At 38.5% G+C, this 16,489-nt stretch overlaps 1 protein-coding gene across 2 annotated transcripts in view; it reads left to right on the plus strand.

Annotated features, from left to right (window-relative positions):
• The first annotated feature begins 11,451 nt into the window (after positions 1-11,451).
• The window catches only part of LOC109100163 (protein kinase C epsilon type-like), a 56,762-nt gene continuing 51,724 nt past the window's right edge, over positions 11,452-16,489 (plus strand). The window contains exon 1 of one of the 2 annotated variants that reach the window (XM_042735524.1): positions 11,452-12,539. In XM_042735524.1, the coding sequence (XP_042591458.1) occupies positions 12,192-12,539 (348 nt within the window). In that variant the 5' untranslated portion in view covers positions 11,452-12,191. The remainder of the gene's footprint in view (positions 12,540-16,489) is intronic. The other variant, XM_042735523.1, reaches the window with a different exon arrangement.

Below are 16,489 nucleotides of genomic sequence, written 5' to 3' on the forward strand. Positions count from 1 at the left end.
TAGGCGACACGTGAGTTTACGTCATTTTCTCGATTAATAAAAAATCATCAAAATATTTGTGCAAAATGCAAATCTAAAACAAGTTAAATGTGAGAAACATAAAGTAAATGTGGAAAAATAAATGAAATATCTCTTCAACTGAATCGTTTTTTTTTTTTAGTGATGGATGGCGGGCACCATAGGTTTGCTGGATTGATGTTTGTGACGAGAAGTCTCTGGTGTCGTGTATCTGACAAGTTATTTTGGAATGTAACGTGACTCCAACATACTTTTTCATATGGACATTGTAATTCTAGCATTTGGTTCCAGAGGGACACAGATATTTAGTAAATTCGTTTTAAGGTGAGCTAATATATAGCCTATACGCCAGCTCTCACCGAGTCATGAAAATATTTTGATGTTAGTTTGCATATGAAAGCAAAACATATTAATATATTTTATTACATTACAAAATATGGTAGTTATAAAACTATTACTGTAATATTAAATGGAATTAACATTCTTTAAAATGTGTATAGGTTGTTTATCGATTCTTAAAATGATTTAGGTTCAGCAAAGAATTGTACTCTAAATAAAAACAGTTTAAAGTTGTATAGAAGTTTTTGATGTTACATTACAAATTCTTCAGATTAGTGTTAGAATAAAAGGTTCCATGTACCTAAAAAGGTACCCTTTATTCAAAGAATAAACATACATCATCTCACATATGTATTTATGCATTGTGTTATTGTCATATTCAACCATGTTTGCTCAAATATGCTCAAGTTAACCTACTGATATATTCAAAACAGAAATATTATAAAGCATAATATTCAGAAACAGTGGTCACATATTTCCCCAAAGAACCTTTACATTTGCATGCCATGTTTCACGTTTGCATTGTGGGCATACTGTGTTACGTATCTTACTTGTCTTTTTGTAAATAAAAGTCCACACCCATCTCAATAGCCTACGACACACATGCTCATTCTCACACACGTGCATGCAGACGTAAAGGGTTGAGTTTTCAGTAAAAGGACCTGATTGATTATGCATGGCTGGGATCATTTTCCAGTGAAGGGGAGGAGGTGTCTGAGCAGTCGTTAGCCAGTCTGAGACCTCCTGAGGGCAGCCACAGCAGCAGAGATGACTGATGGTGAACATTCAGAGAGTGGCTTCAGCTCGCAGCTGGTCAGAGAAGTCAGTTTAAGTCCATTTTGAAAACCATTCTTTATTCAGGGGAGCTGCTCCACGCTAGCTTTGCTGTGTCATTCTAAACCATGCATCAGAGTCAGTGAGCCGAGCTTGGCTGCTGTCTGGGGCTCCAGCCTCTGACCTTGATGATGGAGAAGTGAGGAGATGATGGAGAGAATGTTTGCCTGCTCTTAAAGGACTAGCTTACTCCTAATGAATGAATTATTGTGCACTGATTGCTGGTTTCTCCTAAATGATAGATCACTCAAAAATGAAACTTCTGTTATGGGTCTCACCATAATGTCTTTCCATACCTGTATGACTTATTTCTTCTGCAGAACACAAAATAAGATACTATGAAGAATGTTTAGAATGTTTTTGTCCACACAATGAAAGTAAATGGGGTCCAGAACAATACTGAATGCTATTTACTTTCACTGTATATTGACAAAATTAGATTTTGTGTTCTGATCTTTTTTGTGTTTATGAAGATGAGTAAATAATGGCAAATGCTTCCATTTTTGGTGGTGTGGGGGGGGGGGGGGGGGGGGGGGGTGGGGGGGGGGGGGCAGAGAGCATAGGGCCTAGAGGCTAAGAGGGGCCAAAATGATGGTCCCCCGCACTGAACTGGATTTTAAGGGGGCCCCATAGAAAATTCTGTGCAATTGACCCAGAATCCCTACCAACATTTTGAAGGATGTTGGTATCCAAAACTTCGAATGTATGGACAAAATTTTGAGACATTTCTTTTATGCTACATAGAAATAAGAAAGTCATGCAAGTTTGGAACGCCATGAAGATTAGTAAATGTTTTTAATTTATGATCCATTTAATTGTTTCTTTTCCTTATGTTTATCTGTTACAGTGAAACCAGCTGGCATTCTCTAACTGATACATCCACCATTTTTATTATCTTTTAATCTTCTTTCTTCTTTGAATAAACTCTTGTAAGAGTTACAGCACGCTAAAAGCATTTTACACCCTGATCTGGCGTCCTGCATGGATAGAGGAAGAATGGGCAGTCCAAGCAGCTCTCTGCACACACCTGCACCTGTCTAATGTTTCATGGGCCATGAGCGAGAAAGAGGTCTGCTAATCTGCCCACGCGGCTGGGCAGCGTTGCTTCTTGGAGGCCCATTGCTGACCATACAGTGGCCTAAGCCTTTTTCTTTATTCAAATCAAGGCAGTTGTGTAGGGGGCCATGAGCAGAGACACCCAACACCCGGCAATCACACTGTCCTCCACTCCCGGACCACAAAGAGACCAGCGAGAGACTAGAGAAGCACGCCGTGATACTGTCCTCGCACACTCTAAATGATTAATGAAGCTGGCTCACCTTCCCTCTCAGGAGGGAAGCGAAACCCGATAGCGCCAGGAGAGGCTGCGCTTAGCCGCGTGTGTGTGTTTGCATGAGCGCAAGCACCAGGAGAAGACATGTTGGGCTACAAGTTTCATCGGTGTCGTCTGGTCGTTGACGCAGAGAGAGTTCACAGTAGTATGCCGGTAGCATTTTTGTAGAAGATGACGACTGGCTAGAAGTAACATTTGACCCCTTTCACATGATAGTTCATAGCGAGGTCCCACCACATGCATCATTTCAAGCTTTAACTCAGTTAATCAGAGTATTGCGCCATTATCTAAGATGTTAAATCATGTCAGTGCTTGTTCTCTTTCTCTCTCTCTCTCACTCTCCTTCTCTTGTCCTCATGTGTGTTGGCCCCCTGGGTGATCAAGTTTCAGCCCTCTGTCCTCCTGGCAGGCAGAGGGATTAAATGTTCATGCATAGGGAAGTGACACCACCAGTGTCTGGGCAGGAACATGTTTCTCAGACTGTAATCAAAGCACTATCTTTCATTCTCTCTCTCCCATCTCGCTCTCATTTGCTCACTCTTATGTTTTCTTACTTATTTTCATATGCTTGTTTCTAAGCCATTTTTTCCCAATAAATATAATAAAATTTTTGTTTCGGTCAAGTGATATAATCTCTGGTGTAAGTGTATTTGCTAATCCGTAGCAATTACAGTAATGTGGTTATGGTGTGTAATGTGTTGAAACACCTGTGACATATAAATCTAACTTTGTCACAGATCTTATTAACAGCTGATCCTTCGCATTCCCAAGTGTTTTATTGGGAATGCTGGCTTATAGCAGATGAGTGGCCTGGTCAGGAAGTGGCTGCCCTAATGTTTCATATACATTTGAGGAATGCGTCCATATGTGCGTTCTGTAAATGGGCCGCTGATGTGACACTCCATTTTATTCTTTAATGTATTAAAAATACATACAGTTGAATACAGTCTTGAAAAGGATTCTTCTATGAGGAGCATGCTTTTAATTCTGATTTAAAATTCCTTTTTATTATGTGGGGGTCAAAAATTACAAAAGAAATGTTAGGGTGATAAAACTTTCCTGATAGGAAAAGCCTCATATAAAAATAAACTCTTGAAAGACAACCTTATTAAGTATTTGATAATAAATGCTGCAATATTCTGTAAGGAAAATGTAACAAAACATTTTTGTCACTGACAAATGAAATGGGAACGACCAACAAAGTCATGTTAAAAATTATATGTACTGTATACCAGATGAAACGAAACAAATTATAACATTTTATAAAAATGAAATTAAATATTTTATTAAAATATTTAATGATACTTTTAGAGTCATAACATGAAACCTTTCATGAAGGTGGTATAAAAGATTTTCAAAACCGTATAAAAAACAATGCACACAAAGAGTATACTTTTCTATAACTTGGTGTATATGTTTTAAACTAGATTTTTAATAAAGATTGTTATTTTCTTTATCTGGAACATAAATACTAATTATTAGCTTATTTGCCTGAACAATTAATTTTCCATACCATAAATGGTATTGTACAGTTGTACAAGAATGCATACAGTATAACAGTGCTGTGCGGCTGTCATCATTAATTCCATCAAATTATTCAAGCAATAGATTTTTTGCATACAGTGATTACGGGAAACATATTTCGTAACCACAAATACAAAGTTTGTTGATGAATGGTTTAATATTTCAAAAGAGCAGTCAAGAGTCCAAAATCAACAAATTATTACCATACGCTCTGTCTTTCAATACAGCTGTCAAGAAAACATACACACTAACTAGAATAAAATGGAATGGAACGAGTGACTGATGTCACTCTTAGTTTTGTTCTCAATCACCTTTGGACCATTAAGGACTAATCAAGCTCACAAAGAACCTGTTTAAAGTGGCCACAGCCTCCCTCTGTGATACTTGTTGTTGTTTATGACTGTACTCTCAAAGAGTTTCTGCTTGTTCTGGTGTTATGAAGAGTGTTCTGTAAATATTTTGTAACCGTCTACCGTGCCAGTGAAACCATACACTCTGTACAATGTGGAAAACATTCTGACTACATACTCGTCTTCTGCTTGCCAGAGACTGAAAGCAGATCTTGGGACTCAGAGACAAGAATCAGAACCAGTCATCTGACCTGTTCTAAGACAGCTGTCCTGTTCTTAAGCCCCTTTCCCCGTGCTAAATGGGGGTCAACACATTTAACCACAAAGTTATGGGAGCAATTTGAGGAAGAAGCAGAGAGAGGCTTTTGGGGAAGCCTGTACATGACGCTTTTCGTGACATCTGACCTTTCCACCGTGATATTCTAACTGCTAATTCAAATACCAGCAGCATTCGCAAAGCCGCTCAAATCGGCTTCATCAAACTTGGTCATGAAGGTTTATAAAACAACAGCGGGGGCCTGTTTTTGGAGTCTGTCAGTGTAAAGAGCTTTGTGTGTAAGATTAGGTCAGCATGCGATGCATGTCGGTGTGCGTGTATGTTTGAAGTTTCTAAGTCTAAACAAGGTTGTTAGGCCTGTGCTGATAGGTCTAAGTGTGCTAATGACAAAGTGTTAATGGAGGTTTGGGTTGATATTGACACTCTAAACCTGTGCTATTCCCAGTGGACCAATAGCAGGGGGCGATGTGTGTGTGAATCTGTATATGTTTGCTGGTTTGTAAGTGTGTGTGCTCATTGTCAATGGCACTGAGTTTCTTCAAGGCTACTTTTACACAGCAGCAGAATGCGGTTGTCACTCCTTTATTTGAGTAAATGGGCTTTAAAAAACTAATTTTGCTCATTTAAAAAATAGAAATAGGTCACTATAGGTTACTAGAGAGATGGATGGTTGTAAATTACTGTAAAGGCTTAAAGGAATAGTTCACCCAAAAATTAAAAGTTTGTCATCAATTACTTACCCTCAAGCTGTATGACTTTTTTGTTGTTGAGCACAAAAGAAGATATTTAGAAGTATGTTGACAGTAGCCATTGACTATTATAGTATCTTTATGTATAGTATGATGACTATCCCTTTGAAACTATCCTTTGATTTGCAATGTATGTATGCTATTTGCATTTTTTATTCCTTTTCCATTAATATTGCTGTCTCAATATTTGATTTGATATTATTAATATTTTTCCTAATTGCCTTAATTAGGTATTCATTGTTCAAAATATTGCAATAAAATGTTCTGTATTTGAATGCTTTATATGCTTATAATCACACACAGTTCAGTTATTTGCAGCCGCATACTATAACCGAATTCACACCTGTAAATTACCAGAGCTCACAACCACATCTTTGCATTTTGCTATGGTTTTGGTAACTTACAGGGAGATATGAGCTGTATGTATCTGAAGCTTAGATACAGTCATCATCGTCCACCGAAGCTGCTCTCTGTTTTATGGTCTGCGTGTGACTCAGTTGCAATTGTCAATTAATTAAAAATTTTATAGATTGACTCAGGCCTCTATAGAGAGCAACAGTTGGTTTCTGGAAGTAAAAATCCCATAAATTTTATCCATAGGGGAATTGAAGACAGGTACTATGAGCTGCGAGGTTGCTATTTAATGCTTTTGATAAAATATCAGTCCACATTATTTCAACTTTAAATAATAGAAGTCCTAATAGAAAAAAAAAATACATTGCCCATGAATCTGCAAGGAAAGCTCCACCAATCAGATGAAGCCCTGCAAATGACTTACTAGTCAGAATCTCACTCAAAACACTCTCAAAAATAGTATCCTTATGCTCTCAAAATCTCTAAACATATTGTTACTATATATACACTATGTATACTACAAACTATATACTTCAATCCTCCATCATTTGATTTGGTCTTTTGCAATGCTTTATGGGATTCTTTTCCTCTTTACAGATACACAGTCTCAGTCTTTTTTGTCAGATTTTGAAATACTCCTTGCTTCAAATCAAAGCTTGTAATGTTGTGAATCACCTTAGAGCTAGTTGTTTTGGGTCATGGTTTATAACTTTATAACTTTTAAACAAGAAAAAAAAAAAAAACCTATGGTAAGAATTAATTGGAGAAATACTCCCGGGAACTCCCTTATGTTTTTTATGAATGTTAGCATATTTATAAAAATATATAATTATGAATTTTAAATGTACTCTATGGATATTTTTACCTCTCATTTTCCTTTTTTTTTTTTTTTTTTTTTTAACCTAACAGGGGATTTTTAATGCAAATACATTTGCATGGCTGGACTTGTGGTTCATAGTTGTGTTAGTCTGAGTTTGTGACAAAGGGTCTGCTGCTTTACTTAGTGACCTAATTACACGCAAGCGTTGGTGAGACAAGATACTCATAAATATAATATAATATAGCCAATAAAATAAGCATATTCACATTACACATTACTCACTATACATACATAAATACATACAGTACACATACATACGTACATACAGTATATATATTCATATATGCACTTGTGTATGTATATACCATACTAGATAGAAGAGATGACTTGTACAGTATATGCAAAACTAGTCAAGAGATTTGTTATCAATATCACTCATAATACTACAACTGAAACGTTCATTTAAATCACAGGATTTTGTATAGTGGTACACATGCCCATAGCAATATACACTCATACATCCATGAACACATAAAGAAGGTATTTTTGGCTTAGTCAGTTGGACTGAATTGAGTCCTCAGTAATTTACTGGAAGAGTTTGGGGTGTATAGGTTTACAGTGTATGCCGCAGGCACATCCTCTCACTAATGTTACAATGCAATGTTATACCACCATTGTTCAGATCCAGAAAATGACACTTCCCTTAAGGGCATGCACATCAACTTACAGGCTCCAAATGGCCCTACGCCCCTCTTAAACCAACTTGATTTGGCTAAAACATAATCCATCAACAGGCAAAAGTTGCCATGGTACAACATGAAGAAACACTATGGTGTCAAACATTAAGCAAAACAACACAATAATTGACCTGCAGTTAATATGTATAGCTTGGAGTATTTTTAATGAATCATTTTAATTTAAAAGTTTACATTGCTATGTTTCTCTAGTCACAATTTGATATTTAAAATACAATTTTATCATATTGTTTACAAGTACTTGTAATTTAATATTTTTATTCTGTCTTTTTGTTTATATATGCAGATTCAGAGGCAGCTTATATGCTGCTTTGTGGTGCACTCTGATAATAATCATCTAACTAAACAGGTGAGCACCTGTTTTACATGGTATGTAGCCAACAAGATAAGCACATGCTAAAATTGATGTTGGTTTGCATTCAATTGATTGGACACGTGGAGTAACCCAAGTACATGACCTTTCTCTTGGCCTTGGGTTCCCCTGACCTTTCCACAGTGGAAACCTGTGTGATAGCAGGTTTGCTCACCTGAGAGGAGGAGAAAGGAGTGTGCTGTGAAAGGACCACACACTCCTGTGCAGCTGAATCTAAGAGCGAGACCACCTTTCCCTCACAATGCTTGGAATTAACCAAATCAATACACCTTTGTGCTCCTTAAGCAGAGAGGAACTAATACCAACCGAGGTCTCAGAGTTTACTGAGAGCTTTTAAAGAGCAAGATCTTGCACCTTTTAATAAGTCTGCAGCTGGAAAGAACCTGTTTGCCAATCAACTTTCAGAGCTAATGCTCCTAAACATGATCGGCGTAATATAACATGTCAGACTGAAATGTTAATCAAGCTTTCAAAGACAATAATTCCTTTTGATCCAACTAATTCCTTGTGTTTTCTTTTACAATCTGACACTCTATACTCTGGTACATCTTGATCCCACAGCAACACAGGATAAAATTAGTTTCAGTTTTGCTTGAATACAAAGTATATTAAGTATATGTTACAAACCCAAAACAGAACAACAGAGGAAAGCAGCAGTGAAGTCCCATATCGTGCACTAGCATGTGCTAATCAGTCTGACAGTATGGGTATGATTATGGCAGAATATAATTAAAGCAAGATTCCCTTTCTTCTGGACCATTTAAAACTTGCAGAATGCGTCTTGGTTATTTGAAAGAAAAAATGGAGACTTCAGCTTCACCCTGCTTTTGTACTGAAACATCTCTCTCGCTCTCTCTCTCTCTTTAATCAATTATCATTAATTTAATATTTAGGATGGTTCAATAATTAGAATGATTTCATGTTCTGTTTTCATAAAGTTGTATGGACGCTAAATTCAGAAACATCTGAATTGTTTAAAAAATATCATATCTATAGCCATCTTTTTTTTGATTAACTGGACCTCTAAAAATGAAATGCACACATACCTCAAAAGAAGCAATGAAAAGTGCTCAATCTGTTGTAACATGCAGATCTAACACGCTGTGCTGCTTGATTTTTTTTAAAGGAAATGATTGCATGTTTACATGTTCATGGCAGACATAAACAAACACAACAGAGTATAATCAATTTCCCTGTGCATTTGTGTTCGAATGAATAAGATCTCAATAGGCATTTCTCATCTTTCTTTTGGAGTCTGAGCCCAGTTAGCCTAAATAAACACAACACTACCCCCTGCATGGCTGGAATGGTAATTCAGCCCTATAGGGCAGAGCAGGGGTGTCCAAACTCATTCCTGCAGGGCCGGTGACCTGCAGAGTTTAGCTACATTTTGGACACCCCTGGGGCAGAGCATGCATCCCAGTGGAGTTTGGCTAGTATGGCATGACTGCCTTACACAAAAGAAACTGTCTTATTGGGCAGAATTTCTGTGAAAAACTGATTAACATGTAAAGCAAGCAACCACAGTTTGTTTATACGTGCCATCACTGTACCACAACAAATGAGTGGCACGGAAAACAATTATTCAAATAAAGACGAGGCATTGTTCAAAAAGACTTGTACAGTAACACTGAAAAGTAGTGGTAAATGTGCACAGTATATGCTTTATGAGCAGAATTTCTCTCTATCCAGAATAAAATGTTTTTGTTCATTGACAGTCATTCAAACCCTGCTGAAAAAACAGCATATGCTGGTTAGGTATGTTTTGACGCTGGGATGCTGGTTTTTGCTGGTCATGTGCAGGTTTATGCTGGTCCTTTGCTGGTTTATGCTGGTCATGTGCTGGTTTATGCTGGTCCTTTTGCTGGTTTATGCTGATCCTTTGCTGGTTTACACTGGTCCATTGCTGGTTTATGCTGGTCCTTTTGCTGGTTTATGCTGATCCTTTGCTGGTTTACACTGGTCCATTGCTGGTTTATGCTGGTCATGTGCTGGCAAAGGACCAGCATAAACTAGCAAAGGACCAGCATAAACCAGCATACCAGCATCAAAACATACCTAACCAGCATATGCTGTTTTTTTCAGCAGGGAAAGTAGCCTGCTATTCTGACTAAAATTTTGGCAACCATAAAGCATAAAACAAAAAACTTTTGAAGGGATTAGTTGCGGTGTTGATAAGATCATATGTTTATGTATGCACATAAAATCCTGAAACTAGTTATACATTGGCAGGAGTGGGTAAATGATGACAATAACACTTCGAAAATTCGGGCTGCGAAAATTTATGTCGCGCACACTAAATAAAAGGTACAAAGCTGTTACTGGAACGGTAGCCTACTTTTTCAAAATATATTTACCATTAAAGTACTGTACATAATGCCTTTACCTTTAATGTAGGTTATGCACCCTTTATAAGTAAACAGCCTAAGGAACAAAGCTGTACCTTTTGAAAGGGTACAACTCTGTACCATTATTTTTTTCAGTGCGCGACGTAAATTTTCGAAGCCTGAATTCTTCGCATTTTCTAGCGCACGCGACTTTGAATTCGAAACTGATTCTGCCCTAGATGTTTCACTTAGTAAACTGTAAACTGTAGTAAATTTAGCAAACTGTAATCTGAATCTACAGTGCCATCTACTGGAATAATATTCTCATTGCATGCATGATGACTGAGTCAAGTACTGTCCTATTTCTTTGCTGTAACTCAGTATTCCTTTAATCCCTTTTAAATTGTTTGTTTTGTTTAGTTTCATGCCATTTGTCAACTTGAACATCCTGTTGTGCTTTCTCGTGGCTTGCATGAATAATTCCTGTAATGCTACCTGTGTAGCACCGTTTTCCGCCACGAGAGTTCACTAAATTACAAGTAGAACACTTTCTATTTCCAAACATCTCTTGTAGCATATATCAAATACATTCTGGCCACATGACTAACTGTATTTTTCAAATAAGTGTTGCTTTGTGATACAATTCCTCCCAGTAATTTTGTTATGCAGGATAGATATGCAACGACATGTTTTGATTTGGCATAAGTCCCAGATGTAGGCGTAGTCATTATCAAAGTCAAGAAGCATGTGACAATTTGCAAATGACTGAGTGACTGAGAGACAGAGAGAGAAAGAGAGAGAGAGAGGTGGTTCTTACTCTTTCTTTTGTCATAAGAAATTGCATCCACATGTGATCCAAAGGTCAAATGTGATTCACCCCTTTATTTATTAAAGACTATTAAAAGATTATTATTATTATTTTATTTAATATTGATGAAATAAAATATCTATTTTTTTTACACAACTGGCAAAATATAACTTTTTTTCCTGTAACCTCAGCTGCTTTTGAAATTTTTTAATATCTCTTATTTTTCAATAACTCTTGTAATAATCTGCTCGCAGCAATAGAACAACGCCCATGTTACATTTGCATTTTAGCTGTTACATGATTTAACAAATTAAACTCTATTGTGACTGAAACAGCCAGTATGGGCCCTTATCAAATTGTAATTATAGTTATGCAGTAAGAAAATTACATCCAAGGAAAAAACATTTTTGTAGAATTTCCAAAATAGAGTCTAAAATAGAATTAAATTACTTTTGTTTACACTACCATTAACCCTTCCTTTTACAGACACCTTGTAGACATTATTTGGATCCAACAAACTCTTGTAATCCAGCCCTCGGGTGCCTCCCTCTGTTTCCCCACGCTGCTGCTCCTCCGTCTGTACACACACGCTCCCCATCCGGTGCAGAGTGGACGCGGCGCGGCTTGAATCATCTGACGTGTTTTGCGCATTTCCTGGCGCTCGAGCTCAGGGAGGGAGAGAGTGAGTGAGTGATAGAGAGAGAGAGTGAGAGAGAGAGAGCGAACAGGGAGGAAGGCTGTAGCGTAAAGTACTAACGTGAGCGTGTAGCTCAAATGCTTTCGCCTTCTCAAATCAACAAAGAAGCGAAGCAGCTGACTATCTCGGCGAGTGGATGGCAATAGTCTCCGAGCGGTTCGTCAGCACACTGGGAGAAGGAGGAATCCCAAACGCCTCTCCCAATCAACGCCTATTGGAAAACGAATAATACAAGACAAGCCCCGCTGAAGACCATCACATTTGGGATATTTTACTCTGTGTTATTGCCGATATTTTGCCTCTTGGACTCGCACCTCTACTAAGCGCTATTCCATACGTAGGGAATTCGCTTGTTTACTTATGCTTCCCATTACGAGGAAATACGGATCGTAAACAAAAACAGGAGCCTCTGGTTTTGAATATCGCGTTTATGCATGATTGTTCCGCTCAAATGAGAGAATCAGGTTGATCTGACTAGTGGTTTGGGGGATTAAATCATCACAGCATCCATACGTGCATGTACACTGATGACGTGATGACATCCACGGGTATAGCGACCCCCTGAATCAAAACCTGCTTTTGAGTCCGTCTGTTATTGCAAAGAAGCCAGTTGGATCTCACTTGAGCATCATCATGGTGGTTTTTAATGGAGAGTTGAAGATCAAGGTTTGCGAAGCTTTGGACCTGAAACCCACCGCATGGTCACTCCGGCATGCCGTGGGACCAAAGACCCAGACCTTCCTCTTGGACACGTATATCGCCCTGAACGTGGACGATTCCCGTGTGGGCCAAACTTCTACCAAGCAGAAGACGAATAGTCCAACTTGGAACGATGAGTTCGTAACAGAGGTTTATGATGGGAAGAAAATCGAACTGTCTGTCTTTCACGACGCGCCCATTGGCTATGATGACTTTGTGGCCAACTGCACTATACAGTTTGAGGACCTGCTGCAGAATGGCAGAGGGCACTTTGAAGATTGGGTATGTTCATTCACAGTTTATTGGCATTGTTTAATCACATCAATCTGGCCCCTGGAGGCCCCTCAACAGTGGGTGTCTTACCATTCTCTCACATTCAAGGTTATGGAGCACTTCTACTGAGACAGAACTGAGAAACACTGGTGTAATCTAGTGCAGTGGTTATCAGTTCTGGTCCTGAAGTAGTCCAGCATTATAATATTATGGATGTCTACCTGTATTTATCACTCTTGATTTATATAATCAGCTCATATAGCTGATTTAAGACCTTAAGTTTGTGTGGAAACATCCAAAATTTAGTCTTGCAAAATTGAAGACCACTGATCTGTTGTCTAGGCCATAATTGCACGGGGGCTGGTCAGTTTCGGCTTCTCCCCAGCAAAGCCTCTTGTTTCCCAGCCTTCCTCATGGGTTCTCACGCTCTCGGGGTTTTCCCATTCCTCCACAAAACATGTTCTGCTGCTATTGAATCCAGAACTACATTTACCATTTCCGTCAAGTCAAGCTATTTTGCAAATTGCCTTCATGAGATGCAGTGCTCCCGTGACAGAGAAGGAAATAATCAATGCTTAATTATGCAAGCTGTAACATGAGTTTGACACATAGTTTGTTAGATGTCTAAGTTAAAAGCTGTCATACATCTAGCCATCTTTACAATAATTATAGTGTAGAACAGCACAGCCATATGAAACTGGGTGTTTCACCTTGCCATTCACCTTATTTTGGATTTTGTCCACTCAGAAGAAATAGGCCCTTTTACTCAAAAAGGACAAGTGATGCTTAATTCACTGGCTTCCATTAGTTTTAATATTTTGCTGACCATTTTGTTTCTCTTTTGAGAATGTTGCTTATTGTATCTTTTTAAATAAAAATAAATTATAAATTGTAATATTGTAAGCAATTGCATGCTTACATTGCATTTTATTGGGCATATAACAGGCATACAAACTTGTTATTATTCCTACAATAGTCTCAAAATGGACTGTTTTGATCCTGCTGTGTTATGTTTCAATGTCATGGAAAAATAGCCAGAGATTCACTTAGCATTCTAATCATGCCTGGAATTATGAGTTGGTCTGTTATATAATCTTCAGTTGAGAGGCTGCAGTTGGGAGTGCTTTGTATGTTTGGTCGTTAGACACCCAGGGAAAGGTCAGCATATATCGATTATGTCACTGCATTGGTCAATCTTCCACTTCCTGTCACTGGCAACTCGCGCTGTAAATGTGTTTTAGGCAAGAGAGTCAGAAGGAAATCAATTTAATCTCTGCATTCCCTCATAACGGCTTTGACGACCTGCCTAATCATAACACATCCTAAGTCCTCTGTCTCCGCCAGCTCTTCTATTCCACCTGTGTGCTAAAGGAAAACATTTGCCAAGTTAAAAATTGTTAAATCATCCCAGGTGTATGCTAAATTTATTGCTTAAGCAAATATTGCTAGTCTCCACATGCTGACTTTATCATTCAAATGCACAAGTGCTTTATACGGCTCAACAAAAAGGGCAGTTTCTGCCATTGTTAATCATGGCCAATGCTTAATTGGAGCTGAACATTTTGTCAGACTTCATAGCCACAGACACGCTTGATAACAACGGACGTGGACATGGTAGCTCTGGTATGCCTAATTTCACAGAGAGGCACAGAAGTACAATCTTCATCAGCCATGTCTCGTTACACAAATTAATAAAAGCAAGAGTTTGCTTTTCAGAATTGATGACCATAGATAGAGGGTGAAGGTGTCTGGTAATGATGGTTGTGTGCATTGAGAATGTTTAAAACTCCAATTCAATTTCAGAATTTGAATGGGGGTGTGAACTTAAAAGCAAAGAAGTTAATCTAAGTTTAATTTTCAATTAGAAAAGCTATTTTTTCTTAAACCAGCTCTTGGTAATATTTTTTTGAAATTTAAAAAATAAAATAGCTTTGAAGTCCATTCAATTTGAATGTTTTTTAGACTTTGCAGATAGACAGAATGATATATAAACAGATAATGCATATAAATAGATAATTCTTTGAATTGTCATTCCAGTTTAACTTCCTGTAGGAAATCAATTCAATTCTAATTCCAATTTATGAATTAAAAGGATGTCAGTTATTTAATTCTGAATTTTGCACAAACCAGCTTGTAATGTGATATTTAATTTGTTGGCGCATTATTGTTTCTATTAGAATAGATGGTGTAATTAGAATAGACAACTGGTATAATGAGCCTTAGGATGTCAGATTTTTAGTAAAATGTTTTTAGTGTCATCTCAAATGAATGCATAGAGGTACATTGTATCTGAAAAAGAAACCAAAAGAGGCAAATGTTTAGGAAGACAATTGTTTCTTGGCACATCATTTGAGCAGCAAAAGCTGGAGCCAGATGTCTCCCAAGAAACCCACGCACTTTCACGGAGTGGATACACATCCAATGAGCTTCATCCGTACCTTCACTCCCACTGTTATCCACACAGGTGGAGCTTTATTCTGCTAGGAACAAGGAAAGCATGCTTATTAATTTAGAAAGCTTCCTCTACTTCAACAAACACAAACAGAACCACAGAGAAACAGTAACAGCAGTGTTACAAAACTGTTTGGTGGAAAAAGTAACCAACCAGGACCTCAGACCCTAGAGAAGACGCTGTTGTGTCATGTTTGTTGCTTTACCACTTCTCTGTTGGGTTTCTGGCGTGTAATCGTTCCCCAACCGCATGTTGTGGTCCAATGCAACAAAGTTTTCAGAAATTGCACCACTTTTGGGCACTCGCATCTTCTCCTTATGCTAAGCCAATGGTTAGTTGGGTTTGAACGTTATGTTAGTTGTCTGTGTAGCATTTAGCGGAAGAGGTAATTGGAGCCTGGTCTTTTGGCTGGTTCTCAGACACTACTGAGACACAGCCACCCGCCTTTTTTGTGTGAGGCAGGAATGGACTGAATAATTTACAAGCCTTCCATCAGCCTCTTTATGGAATGTCTGATCCAGCACAGATCATCCACGACACCCTTAGCTCAAGTTAGTAACAATCCCTTTATCACCAGGGAAAGTGGTCCTTATCTATAGGGATATCTCTGGCTTCAGTTACCAGCCTTTTACTGAGGGGGGTCATCTGTAAAGAGTCAGAGAAAGAGGGCGCCACAAGTGGCAGGGAGAACTTCTGCTGATCTTGTGGCCACTCGCCCTCGTCTTTTTTGGGTTCATTCATTCTCCTTCCTCGTATTGTCCTCCTCCTGCTGTTCCTCTGCTTCCTTCACCTTCTCTCTACTGGGTTTCCTTCCCTTCCATTTTGTTGTCTGAACTCTCCTTGTTAAATTCACAGATATTTATGGTCCTGACATTACATCCAGTCCATTACAAACCAGCTCCAAATGCTTAAAACACGTTTCACTAGGAGTGTTGTTTAGCTGCAGATAATGAGCTTTAAAGGTTTGCAGTTTCCTCAATGTCTTTCTACTGCATTACAGCTTACATTACAGTTATCGATTGCACTTAGTATTTTACAGGTTTATGCCCAGCAGCTCTCTTTTCAATTGTCTCCTTTTAAAAATAGGTGTTAGCTATACAGTACTTCCTGGTTACTGGACATTGACATCATCTGCCCTCACTTCTCCCTGGCCATTAGCGCAAATAGGCCAGGCTGTGGCTGAAACCCCAGTGCCTCCCTCTCTTTGGCATACCATTGCCACAGGAACACATTTCACCCTCTTGCCAAACCAAAGCGCATCAGAGCTGGGTGTTGATTGAGTTCTTTACCCATCAGGGATTTCTTAGGAATCCCGTATCTGTGCTTCTAGGCGTAGGTGGCGAGATGTCGACTTGTACAGACAAAAAACTTATCTTCATGCCTTTGACCCGGTGTTTGTCGCACATCAGATCATAGTGTTTTTCATCACTTCTCAAATCTCGGGTTTTGTGGGGGAAGGGTGAATTGTGGGTAAGCAGGATCAGTTCATTCAGTAGCACTACTTAAT

The sequence above is a fragment of the Cyprinus carpio genome, chromosome B12 (genome assembly GCF_018340385.1).
Source record: "Cyprinus carpio isolate SPL01 chromosome B12, ASM1834038v1, whole genome shotgun sequence".
NCBI lineage: Eukaryota > Metazoa > Chordata > Actinopteri > Cypriniformes > Cyprinidae > Cyprinus > Cyprinus carpio.